This window comes from Octodon degus, unplaced genomic scaffold (assembly GCF_000260255.1).
Source record: "Octodon degus isolate 3935 unplaced genomic scaffold, OctDeg1.0 scaffold00011, whole genome shotgun sequence".
NCBI classification, from domain to species: domain Eukaryota; kingdom Metazoa; phylum Chordata; class Mammalia; order Rodentia; family Octodontidae; genus Octodon; species Octodon degus.
This window is the reverse complement of record NW_004524587.1, coordinates 17,814,595-17,832,921: the sequence shown is the minus strand read 5'-3', so window position 1 is coordinate 17,832,921 and position 18,327 is coordinate 17,814,595. Positions and strand designations below refer to the sequence as shown.

The following is an 18,327-nucleotide window of genomic DNA, read 5'->3' as shown; positions in this document are numbered from 1 at the left end:
TATTATTTCTCTCCTCATTTGTGACATAATATTACAGAATATTTTTAAAATACTAATAAAATTGAATGTTCCTATATTTTCTATCTCAATCTCTTCTGTTATAAAAAGGCTACCAGGATATTTGGAATTTCTAAGTTCAAGAATATTAACCCTGTAGGAAGTAGACATAGCCTGTATTCAAATAACTTTTCAGAGTCTACATAAAAGATTAAATTCAAATGAAGAGGTAGTAATGTTGAACAGGCAGACACTGAATACTCCATTTCTACTCTTGGGTAAGACAAAGTCGTGATGTCCATGCAGCAGAATGACCCACATTTGACTCTTGGGCAGGGCCTCAGAGTATTAGGTCTATGTAGCAAAGCACTAAGTTGGGAAGCCTTGGAGAGAGGACATTTTGTCTGCTGACAGCTGATCCCTATGGGATACTTTACAAAGGATCTGACAGGAATATGTTTATGGAATATTAAAGCGGGGTTCTTGTCATTATCTCTAAATTATATATATATATATATATATATATATATATATATATATTCAAATAAGGATTTGATTTCTTTCTAAAATTTTGTGAGCTGATAAACACACAATTGCCTTTTCAATTGTGAAAAATAAAGATAAATGAAATAAAAACAGATTAAGAACAAGTTTAAGAGCTTTTAGGGGCTCTCGTTATTTTCGAAAGTGTGTGAAAAGATATTGGAAAATGGAGAGCCACAGAGCCTGCTGATCAGATAACAGAACTGGAAGTTTTTGATTGGTTTAAAAAACACAGCAATCATACTGTATGCAAGTATCCTGCTTTAATGTAAAAGATTTCACAATTTAAAAGTTAAATAATGGAATATCACACAAAATTATATTTGTTCAAACACTAAAACAGAATTGGCTACATGAACTATCAGAAAAATTATATGTCAGGGCATAAAGCAGTGTTTTGGGGACCTATGACACGCATGTTACTGAAATTTTCCTTTAAGATAAAAAATGTGAATGTAGAGGTTCTTTCTGCTTTCATCTGTTTGTTTTGAGATAGGGCTGTGCTACAAGTTCAGGCTGTCCTTGAAATCACTAGTACCCTAGGCTGGCCTCGAACTTGCAGTGATCCTCCTGCCTCAGCACTCTGAGTACCAGAATTTCAGGCATGCCCCACCACATCTGGCTGTACAGATATTTTTTCTGAACTAAAATCTCATTATTCAGGTTTAACTGCTGTGTTGGCATTTTTGTGATTAATTAATGGGTTTTTGACTGCACTTTAGAACTCAGTATCTTAAAGATTTGACATTAGTGGCATAGAGTATTAACAAAGGTACTATAGTCACTCTGAGTGCATGTACCTCATGCTAGAATCTCAGAATATGTGAAATAAAAAAAAAAAGAATCGAATTGAAAGAAAAGATACATGCAGAATGATAGGTAGATATATCGGTAGTTCTCTCTCCTTTCTCTCACCCACTAAATGGAAAATTAGTAAACATAATGAGATTTAACTACATCACATAGCAATGATTTGATCAAATTGACATTTGTGGACTGTGCAGGAGCAGTAATAGAATCATACTCCCGAGGACATGAGGGATATTTAATGAGATGCATCAAATGCTGGCCCCTAAGTGAAATCACAAAGCTAGTGGAAAAAAAATTCTGCTTGATCACAAAGGAATCAAACTAATACTAAACTAGAAATTGCAGCTGGCCGTTGGCACACGTGTCTCCTCTGAAGGAGGCCTTGTGTTAGAGCTTCAGTACTTCAGAATACAGCAGAACAGGGAAGAACAGAACAGAAAACAGAACAGAACAGAATAGAACAGAACTACAAAGCAAAAAAAAAACTTAGTGTTTAGTGTGGGACAAAGAGCAAATTACAAAATAATAGATATGTGAAACTGAATAAAAGTGACAATGCGGCATATTGTGGTTGCAAGTGAAGCAGAGCATAAAAGGAAGTTTTCAGCGTTAAAGATTTCTATGAAGACTAAAGAAAGTCTAAGATAGATAACATATGATTATGGTAAAAAAAAAAACCTGAAAAAAATACCAAGAGAAGTGTAATGTAATTGTAAAGGAAGAAACAAAAATACAAGATATCAAGGAAATATAATATGTCAGTGAAATTAAGTTTTGTTTATTTAAAAATGTAATAAAGCAAATTTCTAGACAAGCTGTTCAAAAAAAAACCAAAATAAGACTACAAGTGAACTGAAACAAGATACCAATATTAAGAATAAAAGAGTGGACAGAAGTCCTATAGATATCTTATATACATTAAATGAGAAATTAGGAGATATTATGAACATCTTCATGCCATTAATCTAATAATGTGAGTGAAATAAACAGAATCCTGAGGTGAAAGACACATGCTGTTACATATAAGTAAGCTGAACTGGTTAATATTTAATAAATACTCAAAACAGCAGCAAAAATATTCTTACAAAGAAACTCCAGGCTCACGTGGCTTCACTGGTGAATACTAACAGACAGTGAAAGTGGAAAGAATACAAACTGTACACAAGTTCTTCCAGAAAGCAACAAAGGAAGGGTCCTTCTCAACTCATTTTAAGAGGATACAACCATACTGATACTCTTCTCACACAAGACACTTTAAAAATCCAAAGGACAGTCCAACACACCGCGTTGATATCGATGCAAAAATCTTCAATGAGTTGTAGCTAATCAGATACAGAAATACATAACGTGAACTACCACGTATCATTGTCAAGTGGAGTTGATCTCGAGAGTGAAGGTTGGGTTGAAATGTAAAAATTAAACAATGAATTGCTTGTAGTGTATAACTTCAAAATGAGAACCCACAAATACCCTATTGCTTACATGGTTAATTAATTCTTAGTGACGGTGTCATAGTAATTTAATACAAATAGTCTATTTTTAATAGGATCTTTCCCAAAGATAACTTTGATTAGAGTGACTCCTTAAGATAAAGTTTTCAATAAATGGAGATGCATTATTTGCATTTCATATGAAAAGATTCGACCTTCATGTCACATGGCACAAAATTACTTTGAAAAGCTTACTGTAAAACCAGTGGAAAAAATAAGATCAGAAATCATTATAAGGCATGCAATGACATAGTTTTCTTTTTCTTTTCTTTTGGCGGAACTGGGGATTGAACTCTGGCCCTTGCGCTTGCCAGGGAAGTACTTATTCCACTGAACCATCTCCCCGGCCCCATAGTTTTCTTTAGTATATATTAGTAAATTACACAAATCTCATATAAAACATCAAGTAGGAGAAATGTTTTCAGCAAATGTCAAACATCATGTTCATGGCATTAACAAAAAAGAAACGCTCATAAATACAAAATGAAAATCATCTAACACACCTCAACAGAGGTCAGAGGCCATTCCAAGGTTGCACTTCATAGAAAATGACTACAGATTTTTAATAAATGTAAGAAATATTAGATTTAAGTACAAATCCAATAAATAAAAGACTTCCCTCTAAAATGATTGAAGGAGCAAACACAATGTTTTGACATATAAAACCATTTGCATTGTGGATGAAAGTATATATGGACAAGTTTTTTCAGAAAGAAATTGAAAATATGTGTGCAAAATTAAAAAAAATGATGTTCACATGCTTGATGCCAAATTCTGCTTCTCAAAAGCAAACTCATTGGAATCCATTCAAAAGAAAAAATCAGAGCTATGCACATTGCTTTATGAACGGATATATTAATTTAAACTTTATGCATAACATTATGAGGGAGCAGTCTATTTTCCATTATAATCATAACTGCTTTTTGCTATGTCCTCTGTAATTATAGGTTTCAGTTATATATTTGTATCAATACTTAATTTTCCTTCTGGACATCCTCACAAGACATAATTCCTATGAAGGGAAGGATGTGTTTCCCTTTGCTAGTGCTGTTTTCCATGGTCACCCAGGAATATGCAGCTTATCCTATGCCAGATACTTATTTCACAAATATTCAGTAATTCAGTGGGCAAATAGTGATTCATCCCATAATTCGGGCAAACGATGAAAGGGTTAACACAATCTTTTATCTTATCAAGCATGCAACAAGGTTGAATATGATGTATAACATAGAGAACATAAAACTGTAAGAGCAATAGGAACCCCACATTCATTTCTTATTTTCAGATTGTATATAGTCCTGAGCAAAGACTTAACATTAGTTTTAGAAGTCAGTGTGAGAATTTAAAGTTGCCAAGAGAAGACAAGTTTAATACATTGGCTGTCTTCTCCGGCACTCCTGAGATCAAGGCCGCATTTCTCTTCCTTCCTAGAGTAGGCCAGTCCCCATTTCTAACACAATGAGCAAAGTCTATGCACCACTGAAAACCCCACTCCAGCGTCACTACGATGAGTTGAAATCATTGCTAGGATGACCATAGGATGATTTACATAATATGTAATGGATCAGTTTAGAGAATGAAGGTGACACTAGTATAAATCATTCTAAAACCACAAACAAACTGGGATTGTTTTAGGGATATATGGTCACCTTGGATATTGTTCATAGCTATAAAAATGCTCTGGTCTTGCTTGTTTATAGTAAAATAAACAAACAACCAAAAAGCAATGTTGTGGGATGCTTGAACTCTCAGAAACTCAATCGTCTCTCCAGAAAGATAACAAAAGAAATTGTATCCATGCAGTCAGTGACATCTTGAATATATTCTTTATTTATAGTGGTACCCAGAATGCTAAACAATTTTGAGGAAAGTAACTATGAATATTCAATTATCCCATTGCTGAGAACACACAGATTATTAATAAAATGCCCACTTGAAGGTGTATGGCAGGAATCACGCACCGACTGAGCGCCACTGAAAGGAAGAGCAGGTGTTTCATGGTTAACGTCATGGCTAGCACTATTTTAGTTTGCTTTCTACCATTTGGTTTGGGCTTAAAAATCATCATAGTTAAAACAAAAGTTATCAAACTATTTATAAAATCACTTCCTGGCAAAAGGAACGTATCCTCATGGTACATTTGATAGGGAAAGTAAAGTTTTCTTTCACTTAAGCAGTGAGAAAAACGACGCTGAGCGAAACTGTCCAACTTGCCTAAAATCTCCTCTTCCTTCATCAATAGTCTTTTCTTTAACACAAAGGTGGTTCAGTGCTTTGATATTCTTGCTATTCAGGTGCTGGAAGTACTAGAGAGAAAATGCTCATAAGAAGTCAATAATTCCTGCTCAATTTCAGCTTCCCATGAATTGGAAAGGCCTATGCTCTGTGTTTTAAATGAAGAATTGTAGGCTGTAAGTAGAAAATGTTAATATGTCATGGAAGGCAAGTGCACACATTGATGACTGGAAGGGAAACTGCCACACTGAATTCTTTATAGACACATTTGCTGCTGAAGAAAGTCTTTGACCGAGAGGCCTTATCTCTCTTTCAAACCGGGGGATGTGTTACATGGTTCCATTTAGCCTGGAATTGGGATCTGCTCCATGAGGAGAAGCAAAAAATTCTTTGTACCAAATTTTATTCAATTTTAACCAAATTCTTACTGCTCTCATGAGCTTGTATTCTAAAAAGAAAGTAGGCTGTACATAAGCAAAGAAAGCTTTGAAAGAAGAAGGTACGAGAGAGCAACACGGGCCCTACAGAGAATGACAGGAGAGCGGAGTGGTGGACTGGAGGCGGCAAGGCTGAGTGCTCACAGCAGAGCTGGAGCCAGGCTAAGAGTCGTGTGCGGACGCCATCCCAGTGTCCGCTTAATATCGTTCCTACTTTCAAAATTCACTTTTATTCAATGTCACAATAAATAATTTTGTTCAGCCACCTGAAAGGTAGAAATGAACACTTCAGACTTGAGAACATCTCCTGATATGATTCAGATTCCTGGAGTCTCTGGGCTCCTTTGTACCAGCAAAGAAAACAATGGATTTGCACAGCTGGGTTTGGAAAACTCCTGGCGTCGTGCTCCTTGTGCAGTACAGATATGGTTTCTATCCTCCAGAGTCAGGTGAGATCCCCCGACACTATATCAAGGCCTTCCGTAGCGAAATCAAAGGGTCCCCCTGCTGTCATCCCTGTATCTGAGGCTGTATTCTGAATCCTTTGCTAACGCTAGACACATCTGGTTTACAGTATGGGAAAAAACCCAGATAACTGCCAAACAATAAAATTATTCATTTATGCAATAAGTTATATGTTTATTTTTATTGTTGTATTCTAGGTCAGTTTTCTCTAGAATTATTGGAGGCAAGTCACCTTAAGGTTACATATCTACACTGTAGAGATAAAGAAAGAGGTAAATGGGGATTTCGCCAGGACTCACGCACACACTGATGATTTGATGCCACCTTGGAATTCACTCAATTAGGACACTGAGGCACAGATAGCTGGCTGCGTGCTTGCAGCAAATCCACAGGAGATGTCTAATCATGTCACATTTAAACCAAAAACATCACAATGGGACTAGCGAAACACGGGGGGTGGGTGGGGAAATGAAAGAACCTGAGGAGGTCCTCCCGTGTGCATTGCCAGGACTATACCGCACTCTAATACCTACAAGTTGAAATGAAAAACTTATTTCCCTCTGCCATTTATCTTTCATCTTTCCTTTTTTTTTTTTTTTTTTGTACTTGGAATCACCCATACCTGCCTGGCAGACACTGGCTATCGCATTGGCCCCCTTCTCCATTTGTCTACCCATCCCCGAATTCTTCCCCTTGCATAGACTCAGCAAGGGAAGTGTTCCCGTACAGTGCTCTTCTGTACTGGAAATCTAAAGTTAAATCAAAAGACACGGAGGAGGGTTCTCTTATATTGTTTGTGGGATTATAAAAGAGTACAGCATTGTGGAACTTGGTATGGGAATTTCTCATAGAACTGAAAGGAGAAATTCCATGCGACTCACCAGTCTCCATTCTAGGTGTCTCCCCCAAAAAGCTAAGGACATCACACTACAGCAAGGCATGCACACCAGTGATTACAGCACCACAATTCTTAATAGCTAAATCCTGGAAACAGCCTGTACAACATCAATCGATAACTGGATAAAGAAAATGTGGCATCTGCACACGATGGAGTCCCACATGGTCATCTACGGGGACAAATTCAGGACATCAGTAGAAAAATGGACTCACCTGGAAAATATAATATTGAGTGAAATAAGTCACCTCACAGCTTCAATACCACATAGTATCACTCATTTGATTGAGGCCAAGTTCAAATAAAGAGTACAGTAAGAGATGGGCAGAAGGACACAAGGGGAAAGATCTCTTGCAAACTGTAAGGGGTCTAGAAGACCAAGAGCTAGAGGAGTGGGGAAGGGGAAGGAAAAATAGTTAGTATAAAGATGTACCAAGTACAAAAGTCTAATAGCCTCAATGAGTGTAAACATTATGTGCCGTACAAATTGAGATATTTATAGGAAAATAAATGTACTTGGAAACTATAATATTGAGGGAAATAAATCAGACACACAAACTTACATACCATATGGTATCTTCTCATCTGAGTGAGGCAAACTACAAACAAAAAATGTTGGATGATAGAAAAGGTCAAGAAAATGGATCTCCCGCAATAAGAATGGGACCCAAAGGGAACACGTGTGCAAGCTGTGGATGAGAGAATGGGGAAATAAGAACAAAGATGTGCCACGTACAGGAGCCTTGTGACACCAGTTAATGTACACCTGCACGCTATGACATGAGCGAAGGCAAAGAACACCAACAGGTCCGAGAAAAGGAAGCCAGGTGTGGTGGTGCATGCTTGCAATCCCAGCCCTTGGGAGACTGAAACGTAAGGATTGCCATGAGTTCAAGGCCAACATGAACTGCATAGAGAGACCTGTCTCCCTGCAAAAATAAAAAATAAACTGGGGAACCTCGGGGATCTGGTGTGGGAGGGGAAGAAAGGCAGAATGGAACTAAACAAGCTGCAATACTTACACTGAAACAGTCCCAAGGTGACTGTAAACAGCATGAACATGTACTAAGCAAAAACAAATGGAAATATTTTTAAAACTATGACATAAACGTGAGCTAAGATTAATAAAGTCAACAAAAGGTGGAAAAGGGAAATAGAACTTAGAGAAGAAGGAAGGGAATTTGGTAGGCAACAACCTCCCCAGATGACATTAAACTGAATGCAACACTACAATAACAATAAAAATAAAATAATAACAATAAAAACATGCAGTTACAAACACACATAAGATACCCTTTGTAACTCCAGGGACCCTAAGTAGTTTGTTGGGTCAGTGTTGTAAAACTGGCTGATTCTACATATTTATAAGAGAAAATAATTCAAAATTCATATTAGCAAAAGCAAACAGTTTCTTCCCATCCTAAGTACTCTTTAGAGGTAAAGGCAAAAAAATGGGGGGAGGGTGAAAATTACCATAAGTAAAATAATGTGCAATTTTCTGAGTGATAAATGATATAATAATTGTAGTTCAATTAGACTCATAAAATATTATAATATAGTATAGTAATTGTATGCTTTCAAATCTAAACATTTGCAGAGAAGAGTTACTTTTCCAAAAAGGGAGCACTTTAATTTGAACAAATAAGAAAAATATATCAAATGTAAAATTTCTTATATCTCAAATATCAGAGATTTTCCAGTTCCTGACCAGTTTGTCCAAATTTCTAAAGTCATTTAGTAATGCCTTCAGTCTAATATATACAGTCTGTATGTAACTAAATGAAGTTTTCTTAAGAAATATTTTATTGCAGTTTCACCTATTGCATTGTTAATACTATTCTATGTATTTAAGCCAAACCTAGATGAATCCATTCACCAGATAATTAATCTTCTTTTTTTTTAATTTTTGGAGGTAGAAAAACATTACTAGTGTTCTCTGTCTAAGTCAAAGTTGGTGTGTTAAGACAGTCATATTCTGGGCTGGGGAGATAGTTCAGTAGAATAAGTGCCTGCCTGGCAAGTGCAGGGTCCTGAGTTCAATTCCTGGTACTGAAAAAAAAAAGAGAGAGAGAGAGAGTCATATTCTATTTTAGCTTGGAAAGAACAAGATAAGAGACTGCACAGATTTGTGAGGAAATTAATCTGAAAAATCAAGAAGAAAGAGTCATGGTAGTCTTCTCTTATGCTGCTGTGGAACCCAAACCTTGGAAAACAGTATCAACACTAAGAATGTAATTACTATCTGGGTGTCCTGCTATATGCCTGTAATCCTAGCACTCAGGGAGGCTGAGGCAGGAGAATCACAAAAGTAATTTCAGTCTGTGCAACCTAAGGGCCTAAGGAGACTCTGTCTCAAGGTAAAACTAATATTTTTTAAAAAAACAGTTGGGGTTGTAACTCAGTGAAAATCCTGGGCTGAATCTCTAGAACTGTTATAATAGAAAGTAATAACAATAGCAATAGAAATAAGAAAAATGTATGTAATTGTTACCTTCTAGTAATGCCAGGAATTATTAGTAGCTCTAGAAACATGTTCACTTGCTCTTTTCCACTGCTGCTGTAGTAGCAATAGTTATTTCCACTGAATATTTACAGAAAATGAAGTTGCAAGGGGTCAAGATGTCCATATAAAGTCGCACAGCTAATAAGTGTCTGAGCCTGGCCTTGTGGACGGGGCCTCGTGAATGCTCTGTCCAGTATGGGACGCGTTAGTCTGCCCTTGAGCTGCAGATGAGTTCTGTGAAACCTGAGTTACTGACAGCATCATTGCTGTGAAACTGTGAGAGACGACCAAGCCCTGGACATCAATTTCTGGAAGTGGTACACAGCAAGAAAGTCGTAGTGATGTCATCAGAAAACAATAATTTTCTTTAAAGGGACGGTGACCTGAAAATACAATTCATAACACAACTCACTGGAAAGGGATGGAAGCTCCAGACGTCGATCTTCTTTGTCTTTGCACATTTTTAATTTCATGTAGAGGGCGAAATATTAAAGTTTGTATGAAGCACAATCAAACAACTATAAAACACTCGCTCACTTTCTTTTATATTTGATTTACAAAATGCATACTGCAGTAAGACGTAAGCCTCGCGGAATGATTCGCAGCAGCGCTGTGGCCTGGGAGAGCTGCTGAGCCCGCGAGTTGGCTAACACTATGGCCGAGCTCTCCCGTGAATGCTGCTCCAGGGCCGAAGCTCAGTGTGCGAAGCTGGAACTCTCTCGTCCCTTCTGAGCTCTCAAAATAATGGTTTAGCTAAGTCACTTCCTGAAAACCAACCTTTTCACCATTGGCTCTTTAAACTATGCCTAAATAATAGAACCTCTGGCCAGTACTATGAGAATGGTCTTCTTCCAACCCGACTTACATATTTCCTGTTCATCCTTCGGAAAGATGCCTGCACCTCTCGGGCCCATCGTGTCCTAACGTGAGGAGTACAGCAAATACCTTATCCTCTCATAGGAGAGAAGGAATGTCGCATGGTCAGTTTATGATTCCTACATGGTATAGATTCCAAAGGGCTCATTATGAAGAGAAGTAGCAAGTTAATTGATATTATCATCTTATTTTTCAAAGCATTGACACACAAGGGTGAAGTTTATGCTTCGTAATTATCCTTATTAATAAAACTAAATTCAGCATTACTCTTCAACACCAGAGGGACTTCGCTATGGAAATATTCTTTGAAAACTGGGAAAGAACTGTGAAAATGCAATTAGAAAAAATATGGTGTCTCCCCGGTCTTCACCTCCCACTGCTGACTCTGTTCTGCCATCCGCAGCTTTGTGAATGAGCTGCTTGTGCCCCTGGCTTCTGGGCTTCGTACTGCAGTCCCCTCCAGCTGCCTCCCATATATGTACCAGTCGTGTGTCCACCCACATTTCATTCAGCTGCTTTTCCTCAATCCCATGTCTCTTTTCCAGTGACAGCCACTGGTACAATGGACTCTGTGTCCCAAAGTCAGCAAGTCCTGATAAAACTTCCTCGCCATTGTTCTTTCGCTCGCTCTATAAATATCCCCCACACACCTGTTATTTTTCTAGGCATGCAAAGTGATATCACCAGCGAGTGATATCTGTGCCCTCTGGGAGTGTCTATTTAGCTGGTAACCAGACGCGCACACACACCCATGCACACGCACAAGCACACGCACACAGACTCCTCAGCCAACAATAAACAAGATAAGCTGAAAGAAGATGGATACAATGGATACCAATGAGGGATGACCATGTTAGATCCATTTGGGAACTGCACAAGGGCCAGAGTGCCTGGACAGTGCCCCAGTGTCCAGCAGGATAAGGGGAGAGGAAGTTGCAGAGGTTTTCAGGGCCTTTTCTTGTAAAGTAAATGAAATTTATTTTAAGACTTTAGAAAGGCAGAGAAATGTTTAAATTATGGGGTCAAGTGCATGGAGTTCTTCATTTAAAATGTTCCGCTGTCTGCTTTGTGGACAAGGAGCAGGCCAGGGTGGGAACAGCCAAGAGCATAGGCAGGCTTCCAGGTCAGAGGTAACCACAGTCCAGCTGGGCTAAAGGCAGGTAGGGTGGAGGCAGAGCAGCTTTTCCTCATGTCCATGCCGGATTTCTTGAGTTGTTCTGCCCTCATTGTTGTTTATTGTTGTTCTTGAGTTGTTCTGCACTCATTTCTTGAGTTGTTCTGCCCCTTTTGACCGCCACAGAGACCTTCCAGAGTGTCCTAGCTTTATGTGCATCTAATCTGTCATCCATATTGCCTGCCTGGTGGAATTTGCATATCTGTCACTCAGATGCAAAATGCCTGAGTTCGACTCCACCATCCAGCAGAAGTTCTCACAAATGGGGCGATGATGTGGTACAGTCCCCCAGGGTCACTCAAACACTCCTTACCAGGCTCCCTTGATAAGCAGATCCATCCATACTGTGCCGGACAATGAATGTGTCCTTTTACATATTTGTGCTGTCTCATCTTCCCCATCATCTCTGTAGCCTTGGAATGTAACTTAGCTGAAGATGAGCTGCGTGCAGAACCACTGCAATAGGCCTGCCCTCCCCCTGCACTCAGTACCTGACCATCCTTTATTATTTTTTCCCTCAATCTGGCCTCGTTAGGGAGGAGGCCTATAGGGAGCTAAGTGATTACAAGACAACAATCTTGTCTATGGGCTATTTGTGCTCCTTTTGGATTATTTCAGCTTTTGAAATGCAATTGTAGATCTATGTGAGTATAAGGTAGATATTTCGGCACAGGTTGAGGGAAAATGAACAATGTCCAGAAAGGTACCAAGATTCAATCTACATCCTCCAGTAGCTAGCACGGGCTCTGCCAGATATGATTTTGAAGGAAGAATGTGCCGATGATTGCATGAATGAATGATGAATATAAATAATATCCATTATCTAAGGACAAGAGGAAGAAAATAATATTCCTTTTTAAAGATTGTTTTGCTATCACAAAGCAGTGATTATTTTAGAGCAAAATAAGGCAAGGCCATTTAAAGTAAGACTGCTTTTAAAGCAATATGTTTCAAATGAAAAAAGACTCCACTAGTCAGGAAAGACACTTTATTTTCAAGCTTCTAAGATGGTTCTACAAACAATAGAGCCTTAAAGGAAAAGAGAAAAGATAGAAAAGAAAGCAAAAACCAGGTATCTTTAACTATTGAAAAGTAGACAGCCTTTAAAAAAATTTTGACATAAAAACGTGAAAATGTAGTTGTCACTCTATTCCAAATACATTCCTAGAAAAAAGGACCATTCATGGTGGTAGGGTTACTTACAGCTGAAGACTTAAGTACTATTCATATTCCTTTTGAGCTATTTCTTCATTTCAAATTCATTCAGAGTTCTGTGCAAATCTAGCAAAATATTCTTTGGATTACAAAAACTATATAAAAATGAACACAGCCTACAATTATGGAAGATTTGAGAATATGTAATCCTTCCCTGCAATGAAAGATCCTAAAGTGACACTGTCCACAGAACTGATTCCATTGAAGTGTTCTGCCAATTTGATGTAAATGCAAAGTAAAATGGAAGGGAACACTTCATACCAACATGTTTCTTTGTATGCACTTTGACTATATCATAAAAATAGTATATAACAGGGTAACAAGAAATGCTTGAAGCAAACTTTCACCACAAAGCCAAGAAAAAAAAGAAACTAATCTAAAAATTGTCCGTAATCCAAGAAAAAGCATGTGCCCTGTGTTTAGGGGGAAAGAGGGAAAGTGCGTGCAGCATGATTTTCTGTGATCTTTCCCCAAGTATTGCTACGTTTTGACCTTTGGCCCAACTGTACGAGTGAAGTCTCCTTTACACTGTCCCAGTCCATAGCAAGCAGACTGGACTGCGGATGACCCTGCCGTATTCGCAAGTCCAATGGCATTATTTCTCTCTGTCCAATAGCATCCCTGCACTCACTAGGAGCTCACAGCTCAAATTATCTTCTAAAACAAAGGATTTCAAGTGAAGCTCTCTTTCTCTTATCAAAACTTAAAATGCCACATCATTTTAAGTAAAAATAACAGGAGGGAAAATATGCACTTTCAGCTGTTGGAGTCCTACGATAGCCTGGTAAGAGCAATATAAAGAAAAAAGAGTAACAGTGGAATCTGGGGGAAAATCAAACTTCTGGCTTGTTACTCTTCCTTCCACCTCCCACAAGTGCTAGGTGGAGCACAAAATCTAGGCCTTGAACATTAAGATTCTGATAGTTTCCATTTCCTCATGGATTCATCTCTCATAGCCATGAGATTACTGATATACAAGATCAATGCATATTATATAACACATATTGCAAAGTAATAGACTGATCTATATGTTTAACATCCTTCATCTCGAGAAGAGATGTGCAAACCCAAGCCAGGAGGCTAACACCAAGAATTTACAAAACATGTTTTACATGATGTTACACAGTCTTGTCTAAAAAAAAAAAAAAAAGAAAGAAAAAGAAAACATTTGTCAAATATATTTGATTTTAAATAAGCAACCAAAGTAGCAGACAGGCTATTAACAGATCATAAATAGGATCATTAAAGATCACAATTAAATTAGAAATATAAATTGGATCATTATAAATCCTTCATTTTTTCAATGTTAAGAATCAAACCCAGAATTAAAAAAGAATCTTTTTTTATTTCAAAGATTGCTTCTTATATTGAAGCTCATATTAAAGCAACAGTACAATGTTCATAAAATATAAGTGTGATGCCGTAACATTTTCTTACATGTCAGAATACTGATATTTGTATGTATACTAAAATAAGAACTTTAAAATTGTACAAATAGATACATTAAAAATGACATAGAAATAGGGCGCTTCTCACTGAAACAAGACAGTTATATCTGGCACGTATTAGTTTAAGATGAAAGTAGAAGCAAAAAGATTTACAAGAATCAGCAGTAACAAGATTGATGCTCAAGAGACATAATTGTACATTGTATTGTACATACATTGTATGGGTTTAAGCTGGTTGAATAGTATATATTTCAAGTTTAAAAATGCACTACATATAGAGTGTCCATAGTTTAAGGCGAAATTACAGCTCAAAACTGTTGTCCTTTCTAATTTTGTGGAAGCTTTTTTGACAAATTAAAAAAAAAAAGAAGAAAGACTTAGATGTTCATAACACATAAACAATTTCCCTTCATTGTGAGTTCACCGTTAGAATTCTCCTTCACTTAAATATTTTGTATGCCAAGTGGTTTTTCTCTAGTGAAGTTGACAAACAACTTCAATATTAGCCTTTTTGTGGGAAAAGGTATTTCACAGTATTTACCACTTTGATGTCCTTGCAGTTTCATTAAATGCATCCTTTCTGTAAAACTTTGCTTGTTTTAAATGAGCCTTTCCTTGATTTAAAAAAATACCTGTTTACACATCTTCTAGATTCTTGAGAACGCCAGACACAGTTCTTTAAGGCCAAATTTGTGTCTTTATTGTTAAGAATCATCATCAAAAGTGTCTTTGGAACCGTACAAGTCTGCTAATTTCTTAAAACGAGGTCCCCAGTTCTGTAGATAATCATAATCCAAGTCTGAGTCTGTGGTGGCAGACTCCAAGGAGCTCAGAGACCCCGCCACTGAGCCCCTGCCCTCATAGCCGTAGATTTGGATGGAGTCATAGGGCGGGGCGGTGGGGTCATTATCTGCCTCCTGTATCCTAGTGTTGATGAAGTCGTCCACATCCACGCTGTTGGGTGCTGGCCTGAGCCCAGGTCTCGGCATGTACTGGTACTCAGGCTTGATGTCTTTGCGGGGAATAAATCCATTGATACCATCAGGATTCTGGAGGGTGGCAATATCAAAGGCTTCGGTGTCTTCCTCGCCACCCCCTTCATCATCATAGGTAATGATGTTCTCACGGACATCTTCTTCCTCAAAAACAATGAGTGGCTCCTTCTTTTGCCTTCTCAAGGTCACAAACAAAACCACAATGACTACAAGAAAAGAAAAAGAAAATAAGAATAGGTGAATCCCAGTCTCCTCCCTGCATTCTTTTCCCAAGTGAGCTCAGCTTCTGTAAACCATTAAGCGTGCAAATGCTTCAGAAACCAGGGGCATCAGAGGAGATGAGAGCATTGGCTAGTGTCCCCAGACACAGGAGAACTGGCCTGCACTGTCTCTCTTGGTGTGAAGTGCTGCTGTGTAAACACTATATGCAGTAACTCGGCAGGTTGGAACTATTCTAAACTTTTCCCAAATGAATCCCAAGGCTTTTTGGAAGTCATTTTTCTAAGAAATAGGAGGATTCTAAAGGTGTCAGGCTAAAGATTCTTAAAAGGGCCTAATGCCTCTGCAAAGGAAGCTGGCTGCCTTTCTCATATTTGACAATAAGGAACTTCAGAGAACTCAGGACCTACCTTCTTAGAGGATTGAAAACTATGTCCTTGCCAGAGAGCTGAGCAGAGGGATGAACCCTGCTCTATAATAGTAAGAAACCTTAGCATTCATATGGGTAGAGAATATATCTACAAAAGACCCTGGAACAATAATTTTTTATTTATTTAAAACTGAACACCTACACAAAGACGCAATCCAGCATCTTTTATGGCTGAGGGTGGATAACTTAAGAGGAACAAGCAAAGTAGCTTATAAGGAGAGATCAGACACTGCCTAATTCTGAATCAATTCCCTCCATTCCTCCTCAAACCCTACCAAGAAGATTTCCTCACACACGCAGTAAGATGGAAGGAAGTGTTATGGCTGCCTTTGGAAAGGGGACCAAAAATCCCTGGCTCCACACCACTATGAGATGCAGGGATGAGGGACAGCACTTGCTCTGGTTTTCATGGGGTTCCAGAGCTCTGTGCTTTGTTCCTGACAGCATCTTTGGCTCCTATACCCATCATTCCTGTCCACCTTCTTTACTTGGATGACTTATTAAAGAAAAATCTTTCTTTATGGAAATATTTCCTAACTTTCTCGCTTGATGCCAGACAGGTTAGGAGCCCCTATAGGTACCCTCTTCATAACATCCATTATGCAGTTTACACATTTGTCAATGCCAGTGTGCATTCTTCAAGCCTCATCCTGTGTTCACTTTACTTGACACACCCACCAAGCACAGCTCCTGTCACCAGCTAGGAAATCCTGCCTGTCTCTGACATAATTTTTATATCTTCCAAGAAGTCTATGAACCTCCACAGGCAGCATTATGCATTTTTTTTCTTCTGTGCAGCCACCCTCCTTTGATTATGTCATTATAGCACTTACCAGGTAAGTTATCTGTTCTGTTGTCTGTTCCTGCATACCTTCCTTAATAGACTGTGGCCTCATATGGCATAGGAATCTTGTGTAAGACTTTTTTTTAATGTCTTAGGCTTAACATAGGATCTAGTCCTCAGGTAATACTCAACGGCCAATTTTTGAACTGAGTTCAATGGCTCCTTCCAAAGGACTCAGAGAATTAAACATCTTAGTAAAAACGTAGTTGGTGGCAATCATGTTGGAGTTTGAATAGTAATTTTGCCAATCACTATTCTAAGAAGCAGAACAAATGATTGAATCTTCCTAAGATCCACCAGAGAGAATTTCTCAGCATCGACATCTGGCTTCTATAGAGAGTAGATCCATGGATGGACTGAAGTGTAGAAGAGTGGAACTTAACTCAGCTGGCAAGCATGGGAAAATGCCCCAGGGATCTGCACAAACTGAGGCTTGCATACGGAAACTGTAGATGCAAGTGACAGGGAAAGTCAAGGCCTAGTATCACTCAGCTAACCTTCATCCAGTTCCTTCAGTCTTGCCCAAACTATCTTTAGTGTTGAGATTATTCTTTCTGCAGCTTGCTAATCCTTCTTCCTTCCTTTATGAAGTAGAACATTTCCCCATAAACCAGGTCTCTGCTTAAATTCCTCATCTGCAAACTATTTCTTGGATGCATTTCTAGCCCCCAGATGGCATCTTCTAATGTGTACTTTGTGATGTCTGGCAAAATGTTCATCGCAACCTTTCCTTCCCTGCACTTACATGCTTGTTAAATTGCATGCTATGCCTGCTGTGCTTCAGAACTCATGGGAGCAGGAAACCCTTACTTTTGTTTATTTCAAACCATGTTCATAGTGCAGAGCATGATCTTGGTAACCAAGGACACATATCTGGTTGTACCAGGTGACAAGAGAGATCCATTACCCAGGAGAATGACGATGCAGGCAAGGATGGCGATGAGTGCGCCCGTGCTCAGGCCGGCATTCAGGATATACGCCTCAGCATTGCAGGACAGCAGCACACCATTCACGTCGCACCCGCAGACTTTGATGGTGAGGGTGTTGGTGCTACTCATGGGTGGAATGCCACCATCACTGATCACTATGGGGAGGAGGTATAAGTCCTGCTTCTGCCGACTGAACCCTCCACGCCGGGCATAGACTCCTGCTGTGTTATCTGTTGGAACAGGAGGGACAAGGTGTGCTTGCAGATCAAGACCTTTCCAGTAACAGTTGCATTCAGCTTGCCAAATTTGAGGGCATGCTTTTCATCACAAAGGTTAACAACCACAATTCTTCCCACTTGTTCTTCAATCTAAGTATCTATAGAGGCAATAATCACATGGCATGATGGCATCATGTAACAATCTCTCTGTATTTTGAAACAAAACTCAGAAATTGCTCTTTTGCAGTCGATCTGTACTGAATGTCTTCCCTGGTAAGTTAAATACAACATATTCTGCTTCGATGTTCACCCCCTTCATGGGAAGACACAGAATCCCATGAACCTCAGCTATGTACTCTGTATAATCATACCATACAATTAAGTATTGAAAAGAGGAGAACAATCCAAACATCTATACAGCATGCATATGCTTCTTCCTGCCTCACTGCAAGAATTTTGTGTTATTTGTGACTTCTTAAGAGAAATTCCAAACTCCACCTTCAATTTTACCAAAACAGATGACCCAGGTATGAATCAGGTTCAAAGGAAAACTTCTTCTTTAAAGAGGAAACATGATATAACCCTTGCAGCACTTTTTTTTTTT

General features: G+C 38.6%; 1 protein-coding gene across 3 annotated transcripts in view; it reads right to left on the bottom strand.

The window, feature by feature from the left end:
* Window positions 1–12,439: 12,439 nt before the first annotated feature.
* The window catches only part of Cdh11 (cadherin 11), a 166,774-nt gene continuing 160,886 nt past the window's right edge, over window positions 12,440–18,327 (bottom strand). For 2 of the 3 annotated variants that reach the window (XM_004625917.2, XM_023709265.1), the window contains 2 exons: window positions 17,484–17,735; window positions 13,966–15,289 (listed from right to left, as the gene is read on the bottom strand). In XM_004625917.2, coding sequence (XP_004625974.1) covers window positions 14,793–15,289; window positions 17,484–17,735 — 749 coding nt within the window. In that variant the 3' untranslated portion in view covers window positions 13,966–14,792. Of the gene's footprint in view, window positions 15,290–17,483; window positions 17,736–18,327 lie in introns of all 3 variants that reach the window. The other variant, XM_023709266.1, reaches the window with a different exon arrangement.